Source organism: Podarcis muralis, chromosome 15 (assembly GCF_964188315.1).
Source record: "Podarcis muralis chromosome 15, rPodMur119.hap1.1, whole genome shotgun sequence".
Taxonomy (NCBI): domain Eukaryota; kingdom Metazoa; phylum Chordata; class Lepidosauria; order Squamata; family Lacertidae; genus Podarcis; species Podarcis muralis.
This window is the reverse complement of record NC_135669.1, coordinates 8983113-9009115: the sequence shown is the minus strand read 5'-3', so window position 1 is coordinate 9009115 and position 26003 is coordinate 8983113. Positions and strand designations below refer to the sequence as shown.

At 43.3% G+C, this 26003-nt stretch overlaps 1 protein-coding gene across 5 annotated transcripts in view; it reads right to left on the bottom strand.

The window, feature by feature from the left end:
* Window positions 1-26003, bottom strand: part of UNC5D (unc-5 netrin receptor D) — a 422213-nt gene that overhangs the window by 86548 nt on the left and 309662 nt on the right. For 3 of the 5 annotated variants that reach the window (XM_028707671.2, XM_028707674.2, XM_028707673.2), the window contains one exon: window positions 15632-15664. The exons of the other annotated variants lie outside the window; for them this stretch is intronic. In XM_028707671.2, the coding sequence (XP_028563504.2) occupies window positions 15632-15664 (33 nt within the window). The remainder of the gene's footprint in view (window positions 1-15631; window positions 15665-26003) is intronic. 5 annotated transcript variants of the gene reach the window in all.

The window sequence follows — 26003 nt, the reverse complement described above, 5'->3', positions numbered from 1 at the left end:
AAACATTTTGGAAAGAGAAAAGGAGCAAAGAAACACATGCTTCTGACTTGTTGGTTCTCTACCTTTTTAGAGATCTAAGGACAAGATATGTCCACCTTCCGATTCTCTTTCTGGGCAACCAGAGTCATCCTCAAAATTCAAGGACACAGTTCAAGAACGATGTGGAAGAGGGTCAGGGCCGGATGTAGGTTTGATGAGGCCCTAGCTACTGAAGGTAATGGGGCCCTTGGTATGTCCAGCTGTCCTTTGTCAACAACAAATGTCGCTTTTTTGTGTTGAATATATGCTATATGGTAATTTATTGACCTAACAGATATCTAAAGCCATTTGCACATAACAAAATATGTATTTTATCAAAGTTATTGTTGAAAAGTCAATGCAGAATGCAAAATCCATGCAGAATGTAGGTACCCTATATATAGAAATGAGCAAACCAGTGATATTTTAGGGAGCAGGCTAGCAGGCGGGGCCCATTACACAATACAAAACACTGTTGCTGCATGCAGGTTTTATTTTATTTGTTTTTTATCTTATATTTGGGAAATGTACATGCAGGTTTTCCCCCTTTAAATTCCCCCTCCTCCCCCGAGAGTGGGGCCCTAAGCTATAGCTTGTTTAGCTTATATGTAAATCTGGCACTAGAAGGGTGAGTCTCTGGTGGGGGGACATGGACTGGAGATTGTTCTAAGAGACAGACAGAGTGGTCTCAACAAGAGCTACATTCAGCTCTTGGGCCTGAGGCACCTCACCCCGTTATACCAAGATACCCTTGTGTATGGATTTAGGAAGGGACAACCATGTTTTGGTCTCTCTTTTTCTTCCTCTGTAATGTCATATTCTTGCATATTTGTGTACAGCAGATAGGTGCAAATTTCATGCTCTGCTGCGGTACAGCTGAGGGGCAGCTTAAGGAAGAATAAGTTTAGAAGGCCCCTTCTCAGCAGACACAAGTTTGAGAAACACTGCCTTATGAACACTTTTAAATTACTGAACTATTAGACTTTATTTCTGTGGGTCAGATAACTTTCCCCCCAGCTCAACCTCACTCCTCCACAGAATTCTATTGCCAGTATCTGAATAGTTGTGCTGCACTGCAGTCTGGTGTTCCAAGTCTCATTTGAACCTTCTGGAGAAATATCGAGAAGAAAAGGAAGTGATACATTGGGAAGATCTTTTTGTTTGCTTGCTTTTAAGAAGAACAATGCAGAATGCCATTTCTGTTCCCAGAAAATATCTTATGCCAGAAAATGGGTGGGTAGGTAGGAAACGATAGACAAATATATGAAAGGTGAATTATGTCATTGGAACCATGCAGTTGTGGATCCATGAAGCTTGTCTGAATTTTAAAAAAAATCTCCACACAGAAAACAGGCATTAATCTTTGTCAGTGGGACCAATTAGGCAATGTCACAGCAAAGGCTTGTTGAAGGTTGTTTTTTTTAAAAACCCCCACCACCATTTCAGGGGCATGTGGAAAGCCCACAAATGGATTTTTTTCTATACCATTTTTTTCAAATGTTTCAAACCGAGCAACATACACCATAAATCAACTGAAAGAGATCGACAAAGGTATCCAGAGAGTCTAGACCAGTGTTTTCCAACCTGGTGCCCTCCCATCACCCCCAGTCAGCACATTGGATTATTGGCCAAAATGGGAGTTTGAGTCCGACAAAAACTGGAGGGCCACCAGCTCTCCATCTTTGATTTAAACTTTTGAGAGACAGTGCAGTTTAAATTCACAAACACTTTTCTAAATTCGCACACACAAATAAAAAACAACCCTGTTTCTAATTAAGCAAAGAACTAGAAGTTAAGGTTTTATCTTGGCAGACCTCTGGGAATGTGAAAAAATAATAATGTTACACTGTACTTCAGAGTTTTACCCTCAGGTTTCTCTTTTAAAAACAAAACATCTATCTCTCATCTATCTATATCTATCTATCTATCTATCTATCTATCTATCTATCATCTATCATCTATCTATCATCTATCTATCTATCTATCTATCTATCTATCTATCTATCTATCTATCTATCTATCTATCATCTATCTATCATCTATCTATCTATCATCTATCTATCTATCTATCTATCTATCTATCTATCTATCTATCTATCTATCATCTATCTATCATCTATCTATCTATCTATCTATCTATCTATCTATCTATCTATCTATCTATCATCTATCTATCTATCTATCATCTATCTATCTATCTATCTATCTATCTATCTATCTATCTATCATCTATCTATCTATCATCTATCTATCTATCTATCATCTATCTATCTATCATCTATGTATCTCTATCATCTATCATCTCTATCATGGCCTAAGATTCCTAGTCTGGCACTTAAGGATTTGTGAAGGCTACTTACTCAATTACCGTATTTTTCGCTCTATAGGGCGCACCTAGTTTTTTTTTTTGGGGGGGGGGAATAAAGAAAAATATATATTCCCCCCCCCCAGGCACGGGGCTGGGGCAGGGGAAGCCCGAGCTTCCCCCAACCCCAGCCCCCAGAACAGGCTGCTATCCGCAAGCCTTGGGAGCCTGGCGGGAACTCACGCCGGTCTCCCCAGGCTCGCGGATATCTGCCCGAAGCCCGGGGTGCGCTGCTCAGGCTTTGGGCAGCAGGCTGCTATCCGCAGCCTAGGGAGCCCTGCAGGAACTCCCGCGGGCTCCCAAGGCTTGCGGATAGCTTCCTGAAGCCTGGAGAGTGAGAGGGGTCGGTGCACACTCTCGCTCTCCAGGCTTCAGCGAAAGCCTGCATTCGCCCCATAGGACGCACACACATTTCCCCTTCATTTTTGGAGGGGGGAAAGTGCATCCTATAGGGGGGGAAATACGGTAATTAATACAGAAACAAAATTGTTTAAAAGTCAGGGATAATAATTGAACAGACAGGCCACTAATATTAAAAACCAATATCAAATACAATTAAAACAACAGGCCCTTCAATAAACCAACAACTCAAGAGAAAACCAAGAAAAATAAATGGGTCTTTAGAGATTTCCTAAAGGGCTGTAATAAGAGGGTCAGATGAACCTGATGATAATGCATTTCTCTTTGGTTTTCTGTGGGGCCCAAGAGGTTAACTTCAAAATTTCACCATCTTTAGGAAAAGACCCCTGCTCTTCATTTGATCCCAATTGAATCATGCTGGGAAATGCTTGTGGGAAGATTAAGAATTATTCTTCCATTTCAAAACAGTCTTATTTGTTCCAAAAATGCCAAATGTTGATGAAACATTCATTTTAACATTGTTTCAAACAAAACTAAACACACACACACACACACACAAACCTCCCTCTGATGGAAGAGTGGAAAGTAAAGGAAGCATAATGCTAGCAATGTGTGTGTATTGTTTTCTGTACTTACTTTAGACCAGATGGGTTTTATTTTTTAAAGAGTTGTATCTTATTTTGGTATATTTATATCATGCATATCTTCCATCCTTAAACTCAAGGCAGTATGCACAAGGCTGTTAGAAGACCTCCTAACTAGGGAAGGGCTTTTGGCCAAAAACCTTTGCAAAATATCCAATACAGATTTTTTTTAAAAAAAAAAATGCAGAGTATAAACTACAAGTTTTAAACACTGAGGCAGCTCAGATGGTCACTGAGATAAGCACAAACATTTCTTTGCTCATGCACAGAACTCCTTTTACTTCTCCCTTCACACAAACTACAATCAAACCATAGTTTCCCATTTCATCTGAACCAGGAAACTATTGTTAGAAGGTGTGGAACAATAAAACAAGCCCAAAGCATAAAACAGATGCCCATATAGACTAATAGGCTAAGGTTGAATATCTTTCCAAAGCTGCGTCATCGAATCATATTTTTCTGATCATATTTTTCTGTGTGCTCACTGACATCAATTGGGTTTAGTAAAAGCGATGTTCAGTCATAACCTGGGCAACACAAATATCATATTATATTACATTATAAATTATTAACACACATATTTTACCTCTTAGGCCAGTACAACAACAATATTTTATAAATTTGACTTTTAATATGCAAGCATCTGTCTTTAAACTCACCCTGGAAGACAATACATCTTTAGGTAAACCCAATAAAACTTTAACATAAAATCACCTCAGCTTCAGTAAGGTGGCTTTATCAAGTTCTACTGCCTAGTTTGCAAGTTATCTCATGATCTGTGTTTTTCTGATACAGAGAAGATCAGATATTTTATGGGGTTCACACTGGGAAGAACCACAACAGCATAGTCTGGTTCATGATTTTGTGCTGTGTCCCTCTTGTACTGGGACATGGCAATTCCCTCCTTTCTTGGCTGGAGGCAGATCATATGCCCATTTTGCATGATCTGACAAACTTTGGCCTGTGTTTGCTGTGTAAACTAGGATCAGAAACCTGGCAGATGCATGCCAAAGTTTGCCATATTTGCTTTGTCTCAAACCAGGAGAGCAGAGAGGCAGCTGGCTCATAGAAGAAGGATGATGGAGCGTGCAAGTCTGAAGCCTGGGGCACATATTCCCCAAAGCACAATTTGGTGTTATGTCTGAGCCAAGGCATTGTTCTTCCAACATTTCTTTGATGAAAATAGGGACATCCTGTTCCACAATGATAATCTTACTATTTATAACCCATACAACTTATTGCAGGCATAGGAAAACTTGGCCCTCCAGATGTTTTTGGGACTACAGCTCCCATCACCCCTGACCACTGGTCCTGTTAGCTAGGGATGATGGGAGTTGTAGTCCCAAAACATCTGGAGGGCCGAGTTTGCCTATGCCTGTCTTATTGGGTTGCCCCAGCACTCTGGGGCACAGTACAACATTAAACATTAAAAAAACCTTCCCTATACAGGATTGCCTTCAGACGGCTCGGGGGTCGGATAAGTCCATATCCTTCAACATTTCTCCAATGAAAACAGGGACATCCTAAGAAAAACCGGGACATTCTGGGATCAAATCAGAAATCGGGGTGGCTTCTGTATATCTGAGACTTTCCCTGGAAAATAGAGACACTTGGAGGGTCTGTGCTTCCAACTTGGCCAACATCTATCAAAATACATTTTACGGTAATGAAGTTTCCACTAACCATTATTAAGTTCCATTAAAAACCTGAAGAGAATTTAAGAAGCGAAGAAACACAAAATGAAACATTTCGATCTAATGTATTAGGAATCGTAATTGATTTAATTATCTAATTTATACTAAAATTTTGCACAATCTGTGCAGGCCACTCATCTCCTCTGCTTTGCTGTACATTTCCTAGCAGAAACCAACAATCACAATTTCTGTTCGTCTCTCCTCCTCGCCACCTGCTACTAAAACAGCAAGCCACTGCAATCTACTTCTTTCTTCAACCCTCCGTTTGCTTGTTTGTGGAGAAGTCCACACATGCGAGAAACACAGTTCCCAAACAGAGAGTTATATATAAGGCTATTTACCACAATTGGTTGCTTCTCAATTATCTTAATAATTGACTTTGATTTTACATCAATGATGATTCATGTGGTCTTAAACTTAATGCCTGTTCCATTCAATAGCAAGCAACGAGGGGCATTTATATAACACATCTCTAATCTCGCAATTTAAAATAAAGAGTTTCATTCCCCAAGGTACTAAAAGGCACTATAATCGACCTCAGCAGTTTGGCTAGCCCACTTTAAGGATCCAATCGTGAAACAGGAGATGAGGAGAGAATAAACAAAAGCACAGCAGCCAGCCTGACAATTTTAGGTGCTGCTGGACTGCCAAGTGTATTATAGTCTAACAACTGGAAACTTCCCTAAACATCCAAGGTAATGATGAAACACTTTAACGTCCACCCCACCTTTTCCTTGGCTTTAGCACAACAACTAAGATAGAGCACCACCAGAGGCATATTCCCAGCAGAAAAAGTGTCTGCTCTTGGCTGTTCAAATCCCATTCAAGTTCATTAGGATCTAAAACGTAAACATATCTCATTTTATTAAGCTATTTAAAGGAACAACCCAGTGAGGAGCACAAGGAATGAAATGAGGGTCCCATCTGCGCTAAGGGAACATCATGCCACCTTAAACAAGCATGGCTTCAGGTTTTTTTCAGTTCTTCATTTTTGCAGTCCAGTTTTCCACATTTCTGCATAATAATAATAATAATTTATTATGTATACCCTGCCCATCTGGCTGGGTTTCCCCAGCCACTCTGGGCAGCTTCCAGCTGAATATTAAAAACAGTACAGCATGAGACATTAAAAACTTCCCTAAAGAGGGCTGCCTTCAGTTGTCTTTTAAAAGTAAAATAGTTGTTTATTGCTTTGACATCTGCTGGGAGGGCGTTCCACAGGGCAGGCGCCACTACCGAGAAGGCTCTCTGCCTGGTTCCCTGTAACCTTACTTCTCGCAATGAGGGAACCGTCAGAAGGACTGGATCTCAGTGTCCGGGCTGAACGATGGGGGTGGAGACACTCCTTCAGGTATACAGGACCGAGGCCGTTTAGGGCTTTAAAGGTCAGCACCAACACTTTGAATTGTGCTCGGAAACGTACTGGGAGCCAATGCAGATCTCTCAGAACTGGTGTTATCTGGTCCCGGCAGCCACTCCCAGTCACCAGTCTAGCTGCCGCATTCTGGATTAATTGCAGTTTCCGGGTAACCTTCAAAGGTAGCCCCACGTAGAGCGCGTTGCAGTAGTCCAAGCGGGAGATAGCTAGAGCATGCACCACTCTGGCAAGACAGTCCGCGGGCAGGTAGGGTCTCAGCCTGCGTACCAGATGGAGCTGGTAAACAGCTGCCCTGGACACAGAATTAACCTGTGCCTCCATGGACAGCTGTGAGTCCAAAATGACTCCCAGGCTGCACACCTGGTCCTTCAGGGGCACAGTTACCCCATTCAGGACCAGGGAATCCCCCACCCCCGCCCACCCTCTGTCCCCCAAAAACATGTTCAGTTTCAGTTTCAGTTTCTGTTAATTGGTTCTCGTGGGAAACTTGCAGATTCTAGCTTCGCACAATTAACTCAGGCTGGTGTCAATTTACTCTTGGCAGAAAGCCCAGGTCTGCTTGACCTAGAAACTACTTACTCTGATTGGTTAACGACCAGCACTCAATTCTGTTATCAAGGGTTTGCTAGCTCAGTTTGAAGTGAGGTGTTGTTAGGAGTAGAAGTGCTGTGTACGGTTTTGAGAGAGAGAGAAAGAGAGGGTTTATTTTGCTTTGTTTTGTATGCAGAAACTCTGCTGGTTTTATTTTCTCCTTTTAATAAATCCTGTAAATAGTTATTCTGAGTCTAGCTGACTTGTCATTACTGCCGCAACTAGCTTCTTCGCTGTGCAGGAAAACTCTGCTACGTTTGGGCTAAAGCCAATAGGGCTATGCCTGACACTCCAAAGTTCCATGAGGTTATGGGCATTGTGCTGCCAGCCTGAGTTGCGGTGGTGTCAGCATCAACGGCGTTGGTTCCAGTAGTTCCAGAAGTTGTTGTTCCTGCTGGTGCAGCAGATGGACTCTGGCTGGTTCCTGACCGTGGTGAGCTGGTGACGCAGTGGACACAAGGACAACAGCTGCAGCGTGTGAGTGCTGGGTGCTGTGGTTCCTGTTCTCTCTCTCGGTGGTCGTGAGTAGCTGGTTCCGGGTTCCAGGGACATCGCTCTCAAGATGGCCTCACAACCAGTTCAGATGGCTTTTGAGCGTCTGAATGACTCTAATTACTTGCTGTGGTCAGAACGCATGCAGGCAGTGCTGCAGAGGGATCGTCTCTGGCAAGTGGTGAGTAAGTTTCCTGCGAAGCCTGATGATGAAGACCTCGATAACGACCAAAGAGCAAGGGCCACAATTGTCTTGGGGCTGGAAGATTCCCAGTTGCCGTATGTGAGGGGAATCAAGACAGCTAGAGGTGTGTGGCAAGCACTTAAAGAACTCCATGTGCGTGAGACAGCGGTATCCAAGCTGTTCATTCGCAAGGCATTGTACAAGGCAATGTTACAGCCTGGGGTTACAATGCAGGAACACCTACACAGTTTACAGTTAAAGTTTGCAGCGCTACAGGAAAGAGACTGTGCGTTAGACCAGCAGGAGAAGGTGGCTATTATTTTGAGTTCTCTCCCGGAAAGCTGGGATAATTTAGTTTTGTCTCTAGAAGGCATGCAGGAGCGTGATTTATCAGTCAGTTACGTTACTGGGCGTTTGATTGAAGAATGGCAGAAGAGGCAAGAAAGGTCGTTGGCTGCAGAGGCTTCTACAGGTGGGCGGTTTGAAAGGAGTTCTCATGCCGTACCAGAGGTGAAGCAAGAGCAGCGTGCCGGTGAGAAGTCAGCGTTTGCTGTTAGGCGTTGTTTCCGATGTGGGTCTTCAGCGCATCTAAAACGACAATGTCCGGAGTTGGTCAAGTCTCAGTTGCCGGTGCAGGAGCAGAGACGAGATCAGCAGCAGCAGCAGCGAAAAAAGAAATTCTTCAAACGAAAACAGTCGGCTCAGCTGGTGACCGGCGAGGTCAAGATTGCTGATGAGAAACAAGCGGTCTGGGTGGTCGATTCGGGAGCATCTCGCCACATTGTGAATTCAGATGAATTGTTTGTTTCCAAGAACTCAGCACAGCGCAGCCAGGTGGCTCTAGCAGACGGAAGTACTTCCGAAGTGATTTCGGGGGGTGCAGTTTTTGTTCCTTGTCTTCGTGAATGCCTGCAAAATGTACTTTGTGTGCCTTCGTTAAGGAGCAATCTGATGTCTGTAGATTGTTTGCTAAAAGCTGGGTTTAAAGTGCATTTTGAAGGAGACAGTTGCATTATTAAGAAGGCTGGTGAGATTTTAGGCACTGCTAAGTCAGAGGGAGGCTTGTTTTGGCTTAAAGCAGGATCTCAAGTTGCAGCAGTAGTCAGTAAATCTCAGCCTGCAGTGAATAACAAAGCTATACATGACAACTGTGTGCACTTATTGCATAGGAAAATGGGGCATGCTTGCTGGAAAAGTGTACTAAAAATGTCTGAATTGGCTGATGGGGGTAATTTAAAGAGTTGTAACAAGTACCTTGATTGTAATGTTTGTAAAAAGGTTAAAACCCACAGAGTCTCTTACCCCAGAAGTGACAGAGTTAGTGAGTCACCGCTACAGCTGGTTCACATGGACGTAATTGGTCCATTTGCTGTAAGCAGGGGTGGATCGCGCTTTTCACTAACAATTGTGGATGACGCCACGCGTTACTCCTGGGTTTTTCCCATGAAGAATAAGGGTGACGTGTTCACTAAGTTTAAAGGCTGGGTGGCATCTGTGGAAAGATTTCTGTCCATTAAACTTAAAAGGATTCAGACGGACAGAGGTGGCGAATTTATGTCAAATGCCTTTAAAGATTGGTTACAAAAGCGTGGCATTGGGCATAGAAAAACGAACGTTTTTTCCCCAGAGGAAAATGGCGTTGCAGAGCGAAAAAACAGATCTTTACAAGATATGATGTTTGCCATGCTTGATGATGCTGATTTGCCCATGTCTTATTGGGGGGAGAGCATGCTCACCGCGTGTTATCTCCAAAACAGGCTCTTTCATCAAACAATAGGTACAACCCCGTACTTTAAATTGTTTCAGAAAAAAACCCAAAATTGACCATTTGCATGTGTTTGGATCAAAAGCCTGGGTATTAATTCCGAAACAAATGAGAAAGAAGGGAGATCCTAAGACCAAACAGTTAGTGTTTGTGGGTTACCAGGAGCTGGGAAAAGGTTTCCGTTTTGCTGAAGGGACAAATGGCATTGTGATCTCCAGGAATGCCAGTTTTTGTGAACATAGTGGCTGGGAGAGACTACATGCCAATACTGAGGTTTGGTTTGAACCTTCCCAGGAGCTTCATGACTCTGAAAGTAGACACAGAGAATCAGAGTCTGAGGGGGAGGAAAGTTCAGATAAGAGCTCTCAAGAAAGTGGAGTTAGCCAAAGACCAGTTGCTAAGCAACAAAAGAGAGGTCGTAGTTCTGAGGAGGAAAGTCGGTCAGAAGAAAAATTTTCTCCCAGAAGATCTAAAAGACAAAACAAAGGAGTGCCTCCGGTGCGTTTTTCTCCAGATACTGCAAATGTGTTTAGTGTAAGTGCAGAACCCAAGAGTTTTCAGGAGGTGTTAAAGTTACCAAAAGAGGAGGCAGAGCGCTGGAAACAGGCAATGGAGGAAGAGATGTCCTCTCTGAATGAGCACAAGGTCTTTACACCAGTAGCAGCGCCTGAGGGGGCAAAGATTGTAGGCTGCAGGTGGGTAAACAAACTAAAAGGTTTGCCAAACAATTGTCCAGTAAGTTCAAAGTGAAAGACTTAGGCCCGGTTAGGACATATCTAGGGTTGGAAGTGTGCTGGGCCCAAGATGGCAGCTGCTTAATTAGTCAGCAGAACAAAGTTAAACAACTACTGACTACATACAGGATGCAGGATTGCAAAGGGGCAGTGGTGCCTATGGATCCAGGTTTCATAAAAACACTTCATATAGATGAGAGTCCTGAATTTGAACATCCTGATGTATATCACTCTGTAATTGGAAGTTTATTGTATCTAGCACAGTGGTCCAGACCTGATATTAGCTACGCAGTAGGCATATTAAGTAGGTTGGTCTCAAAACCCACACTAAATGCCTGGAAAGGGGTAAAACAAGTTCTGAGGTATCTCAAACAGACAATTGGCTATATGTTACAATTAAATTCTTCAGAGGATGAAATGTTGAGTTGCTACTGTGATAGTGACTGGGGAAATTTGCCGGATAGAAAATCTGTCACAGGACTAGTTATAATGGTCGGTGGAGCTTTAATCAGCTGGCGGTCTCGCAAGCAAGACGTTGTAAGTGTGTCATCAACGGAATCAGAGTACGCCGCATTGAGTGAATTGTGCAACGAGGTGATTTATTTCAAGCATTTGTTAGCAGATTTAAATGTAAATTGTGGAGAACCAGTACAAGTTTACATTGATAATCAAGCTTGTATAACCTTAAGTAAAACAGAGGGTTTCAAATCGCGTTCCAAACATATCTCTGTAAAATACCAAAAATGTACGTTGCTGTGTACAAGACAATGTAATCACCTGTACTTATGTACCAAGTGAAGAAAATGTAGCAGATGTGTTAACTAAACCATTGGCAAAGGTAAAGAACAAGCGAATGTGCAAGGGTTTAGGTTTGCTGGAAAAATGATCTTCTACATAGGTGTATTTGGTGTTAATTGTTCAGCAGAATCTGTGAGGGGGTGTTCAGTTTCAGTTTCAGTTTCTGTTAATTGGTTCTCGTGGGAAACTTGCAGATTCTAGCTTCGCACAATTAACTCAGGCTGGTGTCAATTTACTCTTGGCAGAAAGCCCAGGTCTGCTTGACCTAGAAACTACTTACTCTGATTGGTTAACGACCAGCACTCAACTCTGTTATCAAGGGATTGCTAGCTCAGTTTGTGGTGAGGTGTTGTTAGGAGTAGAAGTGCTGTGTATGGTTTTGAGAGAGAGAAAGAGAGGGTTTATTTTGCTTTGTTTTGTATGCAGAAACTCTGCTGGTTTTATTTTCTCCTTTTAATAAATCCTGTAAATAGTTATTCTGAGTCTAGCTGACTTGTCATTACTGCCGCAACTAGCTTCTTCGCTGTGCAGGAAAACTCTGCTACGTTTGGGCTAAAGCCAGTAGGGCTATGCCTGACACTTCAAAGTTCCATGAAAACAGTACTTCTGTCTTGTCAGGATTCAATCTCAATCTGTTAGCTGCCATCCATCCTCCAACAGCCTCCAGGCACTCACACAGGACCTTCACCGCCTTCACTGGTTCTGATTTAAAGGAGAGGTAGAGCTGGGTGTCATCTGCATACTGATGAACACCCAGCCGAAACCCCCTGATGATCTCTCCCAGCGGCTTCATATAGATATTAAAAAGCATGGGGGAGAGGACGGAACCCTGAGGCACCCAAAATTAGTGTTGCTGTTGTTGTTTTAAAAAAGTTCTCATTAAAAATAAATAAATGTTAGCATCTTAGTGCAAATCTCCTAATGTACATTTTTTGTAAGTAGTTTTGCCTAATATATGTATTTCTGCAAACAATTTCCTCTAATGCATTTCTATATGGTTTTACTAATATATTCATTTTATGCATACTTTACCCTATAATATACACATTATCCGGCTGGAGAACAGCATCATACAATTCAGGGAAGTGCAAATTTTGAAGGACAGGTGTCTTTTGCATCACAAATAGGAAGATTTGCATTAAAATCTGAAATCAAATTCCTTCCATATCCCCATCCCTGTAGGGGTGTTGCAGGGCGCAATATCATAGCCCTGTAGCCAACACAGTATAATAAGGGGAGAGAGCACACATAACAAAATGTTCAGCAAGAAGTCACTGAGCTATATTATAAGGGCCAATCCAATTCAGGGTTCGATCCAGCACTTTGCATTACAGGGGGTTGGACTAGATAATCCTTGGGGTTCCTTCAAACTCTACAACTCTGATTTTATACAGCCCAGGACCTTGAACCAATCTGGGGGTCTTGCACAGTCATTCAGTTAGGAGGAAGGAGAGGAGATGTACATCTCCTTCCTCCCCATCCCAATTAATCCGGGCTTTAAACATGTAGTTGGGGAGTGGGAGAAGGTGAAATCAAGTTGCCCGCACACCTTATTTCCATCCCCCTGTCCTCATCGCCATACTGCCCCCCTTTGGACAGCTCTAGATCACTCTGGGAGGACCTGATCTGACCTAAGGTGCTTCAGGGCTCCCTCAACTGAATCTGACCAATTCCCAAGTCAACCTGAAGCAGCCCAATCCACTATCCCAAACAACAGTTACATAAAAAAGAGAGATTTGTGCATAGACAACACCTTGTTGTCTCAACTCCCAGGACTATCAGAATGTTAAACAAAAAGTCTGCAGTTGCAGTCAACAGGGATGGAAAAATAAAACACTCCACAGAAAGACAGGGAGCCAAAAAAAAACCACCCCCAAATGTTCACTCCACAATAGATATTGACATGCGGAGGAGGGACGCCACACTACTAGCCAGTGGCGTAGCGTGGGGGGTGCAGGGGGGGCCGGCCGCATCGGGCGCAACATCTGGGGTTAGGGCAAATCCACAGGTTAGGGGGCGCAAATCCACGGGTTAGGGGGCGCAAATTACTTGCCTTGCCACGGGTGCTGACAACCCACGCTACGCCACTGCTACTAGCAGCCACAAACTGTTTTCTCTTCCTCAGAACATGATGCAACTAGCATGACCTGAACCTGCTCAGCCTTGCCTTCCACAAAGAAGACATATGTGGTGCATCCACTAAGCCAGGTCCCACAGGTATAGCATTATATTCAACACAGCACTAAGTCACTGGATCCATGAGCGCAGGGATTTCTCTTGGCACAGCAGAATATTTTCCTTCTTTCCTCCTACCTGTGCAACCTGTAAACCTGTCCCAACCCATCAGAGCAGATTTGGGGAACAGAATGAAAGGTGGGGATGGGGGGGGGGGAGAAGATCTTCATGACACTAGTGCAAATCCTTGCCCTGTCCCAATTATATCACGGCCCCCTATCTGGCTGGTAGCCAGTTGCAAAGACCCATTCCAATCTAGTGTAATTATATTATCTACATTTTCAAAACAAAATTATGTGCTAAGAACTCAGGCTTCATCTAGATTAACAAACATATGAACTATGTGTGGGTTGTTTTTGGTTTTTGGTTTTTTAATTAATGTGAGTCATTTCATAGCTTTTGATCCGTTTGTTAAGTCTTCATTTCTAACTTTTAAGGCAAATCTTTTCCTTCCCACAAATGCATTATATAATTTTACTAAAGGCTCAAATGTTAAGTATCTATATTTTCTGCTACAAAACCCAGAATGAGGGCAGAGGGAGGGGACATGGCTTTTGGTCAGTAAGGTGCATTGTTTAATTCTTCGTCCAATGAATTATTATTACAGAAATGAAAGAGGAATCACAAATGTTTTCTTCATCAACATTTTAAAGTAACTACAATGTGTTATACTTTGTAGCTCTGATTTTGATGTTGTTGCAACAACAATGGCAGTAGTAACTGTGAATGCAGTTGTGAATAGGTCTGTTGATGTTATTGCTTCAAAGGAAGATATATTCTGTGACCTTTGTGACTGCACCAATGCCACCTACCCCTACCTGCCAGCCCCTTTGCCAACTCCCCTTCCCCCACACCTGGCCAACTCTTCCTCCTTTTACACCTCGCCTGACCAACCACCCCTTCACAGCTTGCCCCAACCCTTTTTAAAGGACATTGAGAGGCACTCCAGAGAGCAGAAGTGCTCCCAACTCTCCTTTGAATGCCACTGAGCCACTGTTTAATGGGGGGAGAACTTACCTAAACTTGTACGAGTAGATAAATGAGGCTGGTCTGGTGCAGACAGCTCCTTAACCCCTAATTCCTGTCTACCCCAACTCTGTTGCCAGTCTCTCTACAGTTCACCTCAAACTCCCCCCATCCCCTCACAGCTCACCCATAACTTTCCCATTGTAGGGATGTTGATGGCGCTGTGGTCTAAACCACTGAGCCTCTTGGACTTGCCAATTGGAAGGTCGGTGGTTCGAATCCCCGCAACGGAGTGAGCTCCCGTTGCTCTGTCCCAGCTCCTGCCAACCTAGCAGTTCGAAAGCACGCCAGTGCAAGTAGATAAAAAGGTACCACTGTGGCCGGAAGGTAAACGGTGTTTCCGTGCACTCTGGTTTCTGTCACGGTGTTCCATTGCACCAGAAGCGGTTTAGTCATGCTGGCCACATGACCCAGAAAGCTGACTGTGGACGAGCACTGGCTTCCTCAACCTGAATGCAAGATGAGTGCCACGACCCCATAGTCGCCATTGACTGGACTTAACCATCCAGGGGTCCTTTAACTTCCCCATTCCCCACAGCACACCCCAAAATCCTCCTCCACCACCCCATCCCTTCAACACTTGCCCTGATTCAACAATCCCACCGTCACTGCCACTGTTCATGGGCGAGACGGGAATGAAGAAGAGAAAGCTTTTTCGCTATCTTCCACTCTGCCACTACCACCACTATTGGCAAACAGGTCATGATGGGGAGGAGGAAGTTTCCCTCAGCAACCATGGCCTCCAGTAGCAACAAGGAGAGAATGGTGAGGCTTGCTAAACCTGCCCCTTGGTGTTCTGCCCAACCCCTTTGGCTACCTTCTCCTTGACCTCAATGTCCCCTTGCCTGCTGGAGCAGCTCCCCAGCACCATTCTGCATTGTTGCCACTAACACTGCTGAGGCTGAAAGAGTTGCATCAGTGTTGGGTCTGCAGCGGCAGCGAAGCAGGGTGGTTTCTAGGGGCCTGCAGCGGCCTGGCATGTCTGTTCCTCTGTGACTAGTCTGGGTCGCCTGCCGCTTTCTCCCCCACCTCCAAGAAACACCTGCCTTCTGTTCTGCCACCATGACACAGCTGGTGTGCCCTCCTGCTGGTGGCCATGCAAACTGGAGTGTGACAACCAGTGCTTTTTTCCTGGGGGTACGCAGGGGTACGCATACCCCTAAACATTTTGTGAATCTAAGTTTGGCCTCGTTGAGGGGAAGTATTTTAATATGAGTAGGAAAATGAGAGCACCCCTAAACATTTTTGTTAGAAAAAAAGCACTGGCGACAACTATTCTTCTTCTTTTTACAAATAAATATTCTATAGTAAGATATTAAAAAGTTACATGAGAAGAAATGAACTTACTTTGGGGTTTTATTTCGTGAAGAGGCTTTTTATCTAAAAAGAGGAAGTGAGAGAGAAGAGAAAGAGAGAAAGTTGCACTTAATAAATGCACAAGGAATGCATTTCCTAGAACACTTTCTGTCCAGCTCTACAAATGAAATATTTTCTCCTTGGCAGCTGACAATAACCATTTTTATGTAATCTCTCTCCCCGCCCTTCTCCCGGACATATAAATTCCCTTCTGTTTCTTTCATACTAAAAATAAACTACTTGAAGTGTTTGGGGGAGGGAAGGAGGGTAATTATCAATTTTTAAATTTCTGCTCAAATGTCCAGATACACACAAGGACAATTCCAGTCAATAAGATTTGTGACACTGATTTCAACAGGATGCAGTTTCTATCCTTATCTGCCCCCAGACATGTATGGACGAATCTGAGAAGAGTGCAATAGAAAGGATATAATTTAAGCTGGCATTCTGCCTTGGGAGATGCTTTAGCTGGTAAAGTGAAATATTCTTTTCCATTGGAATTATTCCACCAAACAGAATCTCCAAGCTCTCACGAGCATCTCTTCCAGATACTACTAATTCTATGCTAGATGCAAAGGAAAACAGAACCGTCTATCTAATCCAGTAAATTAGCTGCTACTGGATGAAAGCATAGACTGCGTTCAGATGATGGTTTCTGAAAAGCAATGGGTGCAAATTTGCTCTTGATATTAAAGTGGCCCTAGAGGTGATGACTTGAGAAGTGTACAGAAAAGGAGAGAGTAGGGAAAATCCCACCGTGGGAGGCACAAAACAAGTTAAAAGACACTTTCCTCTAATATATGCTTGCTTATACACATTGTATGGTTGGAGAACCGCACCACAAGATCTGAAGAAGTGTGAATGTTGAAGGATAATTGTGTTTCAGCTCACAAATTGTTTCAAAAACTGGGAATTGGGTAGTTTCTCATTAAAATGCAAATAAATAAAGAAATGTCAAATTGTTTTGACATTGGATATTCTTTGGAGCCCCAGAATATTCTTCAACACAGAAGCCAACTCCGAGGGACTGTGGGTACTTTGGCCCCCACAATAAAATATTTGAGGGCTTAGCCCCTCCCCCGTTGATGGGCATTTCCATTCAAATGGTGTCTGTGCGCTGAGTCATGTGATTGATTATGCGGGGCAGGGCTTACCTGGGCCCCCACAATATTTTATTCAAGTAGGCACCCCTGTTCTCCAAAAGACCACAAATACAATGCTCTTATCAAGCATCCTGGCTAAGAAGCCGACAAGATGCCCATGGGGAGTCCAAAAGTAAGACCTGAGAGCAACAGCAATTTCCCTGTTTGTGATCCCCAGCAACTGGTATTCACAGGCATACTGCCCCGGGGAGGCAGAACATAGTCATCATGGCTAGTAGCCACAGACAGCCTTAACGTCCATGCATTTGTCTAATCCTGTTTTAAAGTCACACAAGTTAGTGGACATTATGAGTTTCTGTTCAGAATATGGCTGCTTGCAAAAATCCTGCATGACTACTGTACAATCCCTGCACATTCAAACTCACTGAAGTTCATCCATGCAAGGCCTTAAAATCTGCACTGGAACCTGCCACTCCTATATGAAGTGTGCCTGCCACAAGTACATGCAGGTTGTCTTGCCTGTTATGTGTAAATAATTTCAGGCAAAGCAAGGATTTTGAACCAGTATGTATGGCTTCTATGCAAGTTCAGAGTCTATGGTGGTCGCTAGTGCATTACACACAGAGAAAGAGGACAAATATTTGCTTAAATCTGCACATGCTCTTTTATGCATAGATGTGAATTTAGGAATGCCTACTATAATTTAAATCAGGGGTGGGGAACCTCAGGCCCAGAGTGTTGAACTTCTTCTTCAGCACAGAGTGTGTGCAGCGAATGGAGCGCAGATATAAACAGCTGTCCACAATATCTTTTCTCTCTTTGTTATGTTTTTCGAAAATAAAACTATCACTGCAAACCATCACTCACCAGCCAGCTTACAAGACCAGCCAGCTTACAAGACATTTGATCAAATTAAATACAATTTCAATTAACCAATTATCCTATCACATCCCTTCTTGCATCCGGTGCAGAAAATAACTCCCCTTTTAATTAGACAAAAAGTCGAGAGACCACAGGTGTGCAGCTAAGTAGGTCAAACTGCAAACATACACCTCTGAAGCCCACCTTGTTCCTGAGTAGAATTATTGACCACTTTAAGATAATGAAAAACCAACACAAATGTACCCTCCTGTCAGGCTGTCTGTCATAGAGGCAGCTGAGGGAATTATGTTCTTTCAGGAGAGAGTAGACCTTCCCCTTCATCCTTAATTGGCTGGATATCATATCATCATAAAGGTAAAGGTAAAGGTACCCCTGCCCGTACGGGCCAGTCTTGACAGACTCTGGGGTTGTGCGCCCATCTCACTCTAGAGGCCGGGAGCCAGCGCTGTCCGCAGACACTTCTGGGTCACGTGGCCAGCGTGACAAAGCTGCATCTGGCGAGCCAGCGCAGCACACGGAACGCCGTTTACCTTCCTGCGGGTAAGCGGTCCCTATTTATCTACTTGCACCCGGGGGTGCTTTCGAACTGCTAGGTTGGCAGGCGCTGGGACCGAGCAGCGGGAGCGCACCCTGCCGCAGGGATTCGAACCGCCGACCTTTCGATCGGCAAGCCCTAGGCGCTGAGGCTTTTACCCACGGCGCCACCCGCGTCCCGCGATCACATCATCATAGGGGTGGGGAAATAACAAGTCAAGGGGCTTGTCATTCTGCTAGTCTGGGCTGGAGTTGGATGCTAGAGAGACTTGATTTGCTCTATGGGCTGAATCCAAGGCCCTGGAAGTCTAATGGAGAGGCAAAGTTTGTTGGTCTGCTGTGAGCCCTTCCATCTTGCACTCAGGTTGTATGTATGAGCAAATAAAACCATGTATCCTAAAGAAACCAGAGTCGTCAATGACATTCGTTCCAAGAAAGCTGAACCCTGGGTAGGCACCGGCACCCCTGGAGTCTCTCGCTGTTCAGAGATTTGGGTGTAGCAACAGAAATGGACCACTTCAGGCACACAGTAGTACCTTGGTTCTCAAACGCCTTGGTTCCCAAACATTAAAAACCCAGAAGTAAGTGTTCCAGTTTTCAAATGTTTTTCGGAAGCCAAACGTCCGATGCAGTTGTCAGCTATTGTTTCCGGGGTGCCTGCACCAATCGGAAGCTGTGCCTAGGTTTCTGAACATTTCAGAAGTCAAACGGACTTCTGGAATGGATTAAGTTTGGCGCTTTTGTTTTTGCTATTTATTTTGTGTTTTTGTTTTTGAGGCTTTTTCGGTTAATTTGTTTTTGTGGCTGTGTGGAACCCAGTTCATCTACTGATTGATTGATTGATTGTGTGTGTGACTGCAGAAATGGATAAAAGCCCCCCATCCAAACAATAACTATCATCAGTGCAGGTAAGAATTTTTATTTTATTTTATATTTTTATTATCTACAATACTTATTTATTTTATAGTACAGTACATTGATTATTGCTTTTATTTTGTGGATCAATGGTCTCTTAAGATAGTAAAATTCATGTTAAATTGCTCTTTTAGGGGTTGTTTTTAAAGGTCCGGAACGGATTAATCCATTTTGCATTACTTTCTATGGGAAAGCGCGCCTTGGTTTTGGAACGTTTTGGTTTTGGAACAGACTTCTGGAATGGATTAAGTTTGAGAACTAAGGTACCACTGTACATAAAAGGGTTTAAGCCTCCACTTCATGTTATCACACATAGAGATTAATACCAGCAAGAAATATATACTTAGTAGTGATGGTGGAAACAACTGCAACATTCTACCTGATTTTTTTCTGATAACATCATCATAGAAATAGATGCTGTTTCCTGGTACGCATCTCTGCACTGAACACTCTGCTTCACACTTGTGCTTTTCTGTCACTCACTAACCGCCGCTCCAAGGTGTAAACTAGCCCACAGACTCATACATAATGCATTGCAGATAATTAGCTTGCAGTCTCTTGAGGAAGAATTACATGTTAGAAGCAAGCCCTGATGGCTGCTTAAAAAAAAAAAAAAAAGATATAGCAAACTAGGTTCAAGAAGGGGGTGAATTTCAGCAGAGAAGCAGTAGGTGGGAAGGGTGATTTTAAAACGTGTATCTTCATTAAAGCATTGGAAAACAGCGCCTAAGTATAAATGCGGACTATTTGCATTGAAGCATGTTGTCACAATATTTGAAAATCACCACAGAACAAATAATTTAAATCGTTGTGGCGAATTAAATTCATGAGCAATATTTGTAAATCTATTTGCTTTGGCTTGCAAGAATTCATAATACAGGAAATCCAGTTCTGGACAAATGAGTCGGAATGTGGTATTCAACCAGCCCCCCCTCTTCATTAATAGCTCTTTTCAGATGTTTATATTGCTTGTAAAGCAAAGGGGGTGTAGGACTGAGTATATTACTCTATCCCCCTCCCCAATAGCCCTCCTTGACTTGGAGGTAGGGTTGGGTGACTCTCAATTTTTGTATCTCTCAGTTTCTCATTTTTTCCAATTTCAGTTTTCCATATTTCCACCTCAGTTTTCCATATTTCCACCTTAGTGATTTTTTAAATTTATCATCCTCATAAAAATTCACCAGCATTTTAGCAGGAATTTATCCTGATATAAAGACTTTTGTAGGCAATTTTGCCTAATATACACATTTTCCCAAAATACTTCCTCCAAATACAATGCAATTTTTTGCATGCAATTCCCACTGATATATACATTCCTATGCATACTTTACCCTAATATATGCATTTTTTGTGCTGCAAAACTACACTGAAGATTTTGGATATGTGTGATATTTGAAGGATGGCTATGTCCCAGTTCATTTCAGGAAGGGCAAAGCAGGTAGGTTCACCTTTAAATGCAAATTGAATCAAATTTATTCCCCATGCTTATTTGGAGGGCAATCTTCCAAAGGGAGGCTCACCCCCCCCCCCATTCCAGAATCCTGGCCGTTCTAAAATGTATTAGGATCCTCCATAAGTACAGGAACTCTCCTACTTCAGACATCCTCCTGCCAGTTTGTGGAGGACAATGCAAGCAGCATCAGAAAGCAAAAATTGCACAATTCTCCCCAAATCCTCACTTGTATTTGATTCAAATTTAGTGTGAATACCTGAAAAAGGCTTGCAGGGGACATTTGTGTGCTTTTCTCACCCATTCTGAAACAGAGGGGACCAAGATTGTTTTGGGTATTTTGCATACCAAATTCTAGTATGTGCACATATATTTCTCATTTACCCTTGCCTTCATTTCCTTCTTCTTCCTCTGTTGGGGTGTGTGTGTGTGTGTGTGTGTGTGTGTATATATATATCTGTTCCAGCTCTGTTCCAGCTCTGTTCCAGTAACAAGAAGCCGAAAGCACCAGCCTGAAGATGACGAGTGAGACCTCGTCGAAACGTCGCCTAGACACCCCAACTTTTACACGGGAAGATACCCGAGGACACCAAAACCTGCATATATATATATATATATATATATATATATATATAGTAATGATTCTGTATAAGCAAACAAGTACAGTGGTACCTCTGATTACAAATTTAATTCGTTCCGGAGGTCTGTCCTTAACCTGAATCCGTTCTTAACCTGAGGTACCACTTTAGCTAATGGGGCTTCCCACTGCTGCCGTGCCGCCACTGCTAGATTTCTGTTTTCATCCTGAAGTAAAGTTCTTAACCCGAGGTACTACTTCCGGGTTAGCGGAGTCTGTTACCTGAAGTGTTTGTAACCAGAGTTGCCACTGTGTTAGTGGCTGCAAAAAATGCAAGAATCAACTATTAGTTGATATATCTACTTAGAAGTACTTATGGATGTGATGACAATCTTATTCCAGGTGCAGAACAATCATAGGCCTATTTATTGAGGAATAAGGCAAAGGTAAAGGGACACGGATGGCGCTGTTGGTTAAACCACTGATCCTAGGGCTTGCCGATCAGAAGGTCGGCGGTTCGAATCCCCACAACGGGGTGAGCTCCCTTTGCTCGGTCCCTGCTCCTGCCAACCTAGCAGTTCGAAAGCATGAAGTGCAAGTAAAGAGATACCGCTCCAGTGGGAAGGTAAATGGCGTTTCCGTGCGCTGCTAGGGTTCAGCAGAAGCGGCTTAGTCAGGCTGGCCACATGACCCGGAAGCTGTACACCAGCTCCCTCAGCCAGTAAAACGAGATGAGCACTGCAACCCCAGAGTTGTCCGCGACTGGACCTAATGGTCAGGGGTCCCTTTATCTTTAAGGCAAAGGTAAAGGGACCCCTGACAGTCCAGTTGTGAACGACTCTGGGGTTGTGGTGCTCATCTCGCTTTACAGTCCGAGGGAGCTGGTGTTTGTGCACTTCCACAGCCAGCGTACAGCTTCCAGGTCATGTGGCCAGCATGACTAAGCCGCTTCTGGCGAAACCAGAGCAGCGCACAGAAATGCCGTTTACCTTCCCGCCGGAGTGGTACCTATTTATGTACTTGCACTGTGTGCTTTCAAACTGCTAGGTTGGCAGGAGCAGGGACCAAAAAAAACAGGAGCTCACCCCGTCGCGAGGATTCGAACCACCGATCTTCTGATCGACAAGCCCAAGCGGCACTGTGGTTTAACACACAGCGCCACCCGCGTCCATATTAAGGATTAACTCTATTTAATTCAATGATATTTGCTTCCAAGAAAGTATGTTCAGGAACCCCTGTCTTGAAGGGTTCCAAAATGTAGGGGAAAGTCTGCGTGCAATGCCTACAACCACACCTAATAGGTGGATGTTAGGGGCAGGTCTAGAATCACGGATATGCTAACTCACTTTATTCATGGCTCCCCTTCACTTGAATGCATGCATAAGAGAAACTCCTTTAGGAGGGAAGGTGAATCTACATCTTTTCTTGCAGATTTCCCTACTGCTTACTAATACACAATTCTTTTTTTTTTAAAAAAAAGTTTGAACACTAATTCAGCCCTTCACTTATTTTTGAAGAGACCCAGGAAAACACACACACAAAAAAAAAACACAAAAAAAAACAAAAACACAGTGAAATGTGGTATCCAAGCTCTCCCTTAAGCAGTGGGAGACTGCACTGTGCTTTTAATGCATGCTTATGCCATAATTGTCTGTTTGATGTTTGAACACCTGCTCAACCCCCCCCCCCCCATTTACAGGAAACGTGTCTGGAAAGATGCAAAATGAAAGGTAACACAATATCTGCTTTGAAGACTCAGGCACTGGAAGGGGGGTGGGGAGCGATGACACATGTTCTACATGTAGCTTTGCATTTCAAGTATGCATACCAGCTTGACCCAAGCGCCTTCTTCCAAGGAAGCCAGAAAGGAATTCTTCCCTTCAAGATTGAAATGTCAGAATGAAAGCTGCTGTGCATATTGAGGACAAACTTCTATCATTAAGGGCACAGCGGGAAAGGGGCAAAATACATTCCAATAAGATACCTGCAATGAGATTTCTCAAACGTTCTATAAAGACGCTACCCACTCACTGATACAAATTGCAGGGCAATGGGTTTTTTTTTTTTGTTTTTTTTCCATTTCAAAAAAGAAAAGAAAAAATAATTTCCCCCCATTTCTTAGGTTGGGAGAGCCAACATGGTGGTGCCCTCCAGATGTTGTTGGACTACTGTTCCCGATCTGGCATCTGGAGTGGCGCACATGCTGTGCACCCAGGGGCGGAGCTATAATAATAATAATTAATTTTATTTATACCCCGCCCTCCTCAGCCAAGACCGGTCTCAGGGTGGCTAACACCAGGTATAAAACAAATTGATTGAGATACAACTTAAAAAAACAAGATTAAAATACAACATTAAATGCAGCCTCATTTCAGTAGGAACTCAAATAAAAAGCTTTTTGGGGGATGAAAACGTCAAGTATTCACCAAGGCCAACTATCCAGACTGGTCCTACATGGGCCAGAAAAAAAAATGGCACCTGGGGCACACCGACCCCACAGCACCCCCTTCCTCCACCAGTGTCTAGGCAGCAAAGATCAAGGATGCAGGAAACTGTAGTCCAAAAACTAGGGGGACACATTGACTACTCCATTCTCTTTGCTGGTGTTGTGTTCAGCCCATCAATCCTTAAAACACTTGCAAGAGGGGGTAGGTTATAAACAAGCAAGCATGAACTGGACTGTGCTGTGCCGCTGGGGGCAGGGGGTTGAATGCAGCCAGATGCAGAGAGAAAGAGATGAGGCTCAGCAGTCCACACAAAGAAATTACAACCTGTTTGGGGTTCCTTGGGGCAGGGCAGCAGTTAGGAACACAGAAAACTGCCTTGTACTGAGTTCGGGCATTGGTGCATCTAGCTCAATAATTCCAGCTCTTTAGATTCTTCTTCTTTGGCAATCACTCGTAGCCGAGTAAGATTGTCTTCCATGAACACGGTTTTAACAATGAGTCCGTAGGTGACTGTGGAGGCCAATTCTGGATCCACACGTCCTTCCACTGTGGGTACATTGGTTTCCGAGCAGGAGTTGATCACGGTGTGGATTTGCCAAGCGTGCCTTCCTCTTAGTTTCTCCCTTTCGTTCTGATTTCAAGTGTATTCAAAGCCCATGACACCTTTGGTAAAGGCTGTTCTCCAACTGGAGCGCTCGCAGGCAAGTGTTTCCCAATTGTTGGTGTTTATATTACATTTTCTTAAAAAATTGCCTTGAGAGAGTCTTTAAACCTCTTTTGTTGACCACCAGCATTATGCTTTCCATTTTTAAGTTTGGAATAGAGTAGATGCTTTGGAAGCTCTTTAGATTAGATTCCTCCCAGTCCTTCTCAGAGATGCTGGCAATTGAAAACAGGTACTCTGCCGCTGAGCTGCAGATCATCCCTGTACCCTTCTCCCTATAATTTACACTATTTATATTAACAAAAAGTGGGGAAGTCTTCGCAAGTCCCTTACTCTCAAAGCTCCATAATTCTGCTCAGGTGACTCAGGACAGCCTCAGTGGCACTCTGTACCTGTCCAGGTGCCCCACAGCCGCAGCATGTGACCATCACCCTCAAAGGTGCCGAAGGACACCTTTCCACCAAATGTGACCAAATGAACAGTAAACCCACCTTATCTGCTCCCCCCTCCTTTCTCATTCATTCTCCCTCTTCTTTTAATTAGACCTGGTAGCAAAAGCCTGTCCAGTCTCTGAGTAGACCGGAACAACTGTCAGCCATGCACTGCCAACACAAAGTTTGAACAAGGAAGTTGGGGAAGAAACTCTGCTTCTGAATGACAGAACTGGTTCACATATGTTTTTGGCCTCGCGAAAGGAACAGCGTTAGCAAGTTGTGCCTGCAAAAAAATAGCCTCAGAGATTACTTTTCTGAAGCTTTGCACTACGTTTCCTTCGCAATTCCCCATGGGGAAAATCAGAGCTGGAAAGGCACATATTGAAACAAGAAGGAAAGGGGAGATAGAGAGGTGGAGAAAAGGAACCAAGACAGGATAATTGCACCAATTCCTACCAGCTGAGAAAGCAAAAATAAACATGGGGAGCCTGAAGATTATTTGACGTATACATATAGTGTGACACACAAAGGAGTAAAGGGAAATGGGAACTTGAGAAATTTTATTTCTGTAAATTCCAGTACAAACTGGTCTGATCCACACCTGTGGACTAATGCATGGATCACAATATTGATCCTTCAGATTCTACAATTCTCCAAAATGAGCATTCTTGGCTAATGAGTCATCTTGGCTAAGAAATAATAATACCAAAATGTATTGCAAAATGCTAACTTTAGAATAAAATGGGTAATTGCCTACGAATTTCTGTGCTTTTCTTTTAAAAAAATAATCACAGATTAACACAGAAAGGGGACACAATGGACTAATGAACAAGCACATGTCAAACTGACATAGACTGAAAATAGACTGCTCCATTTTCCAGAAAAAAATATATATACCATAATTCACATAGTTGAGAAAACATATTCACTTAATATTTCATTCTGATTGAACAAAGAGAGGTAGATTGGTGTTCTGGATAAAAGGCATATTCCTAGTTCAGATAAAGGACAGTAATATTGGCCAGACATGGGGAGCCTGTGATGATCTCAGCTTTATTCTTGTTTTCCACTGTTCTCCTGCAAGGGCTCACTCTCCTTCACAAGAAGGGGAGCACTGGAGCTGATAACATCTCTAAAAAAAAAAAAAAAAACCTAGAAGCAAGTGGATACAATGACAAGTATGTATGAATGCAGGCTTAATGGCTCAGATTCCACTACCATGGTTTCAGAATGGAAGAGTGGCAGTTTTGTTCAGGTGCATGGACATAAACTCAGTGGTCTTACCAGCCAAAAGTTTCAAGACTTGATGGACAAAGTTCCAACTCCAAAGAGTATTGGTCTTTTGATGCTTTCCAAA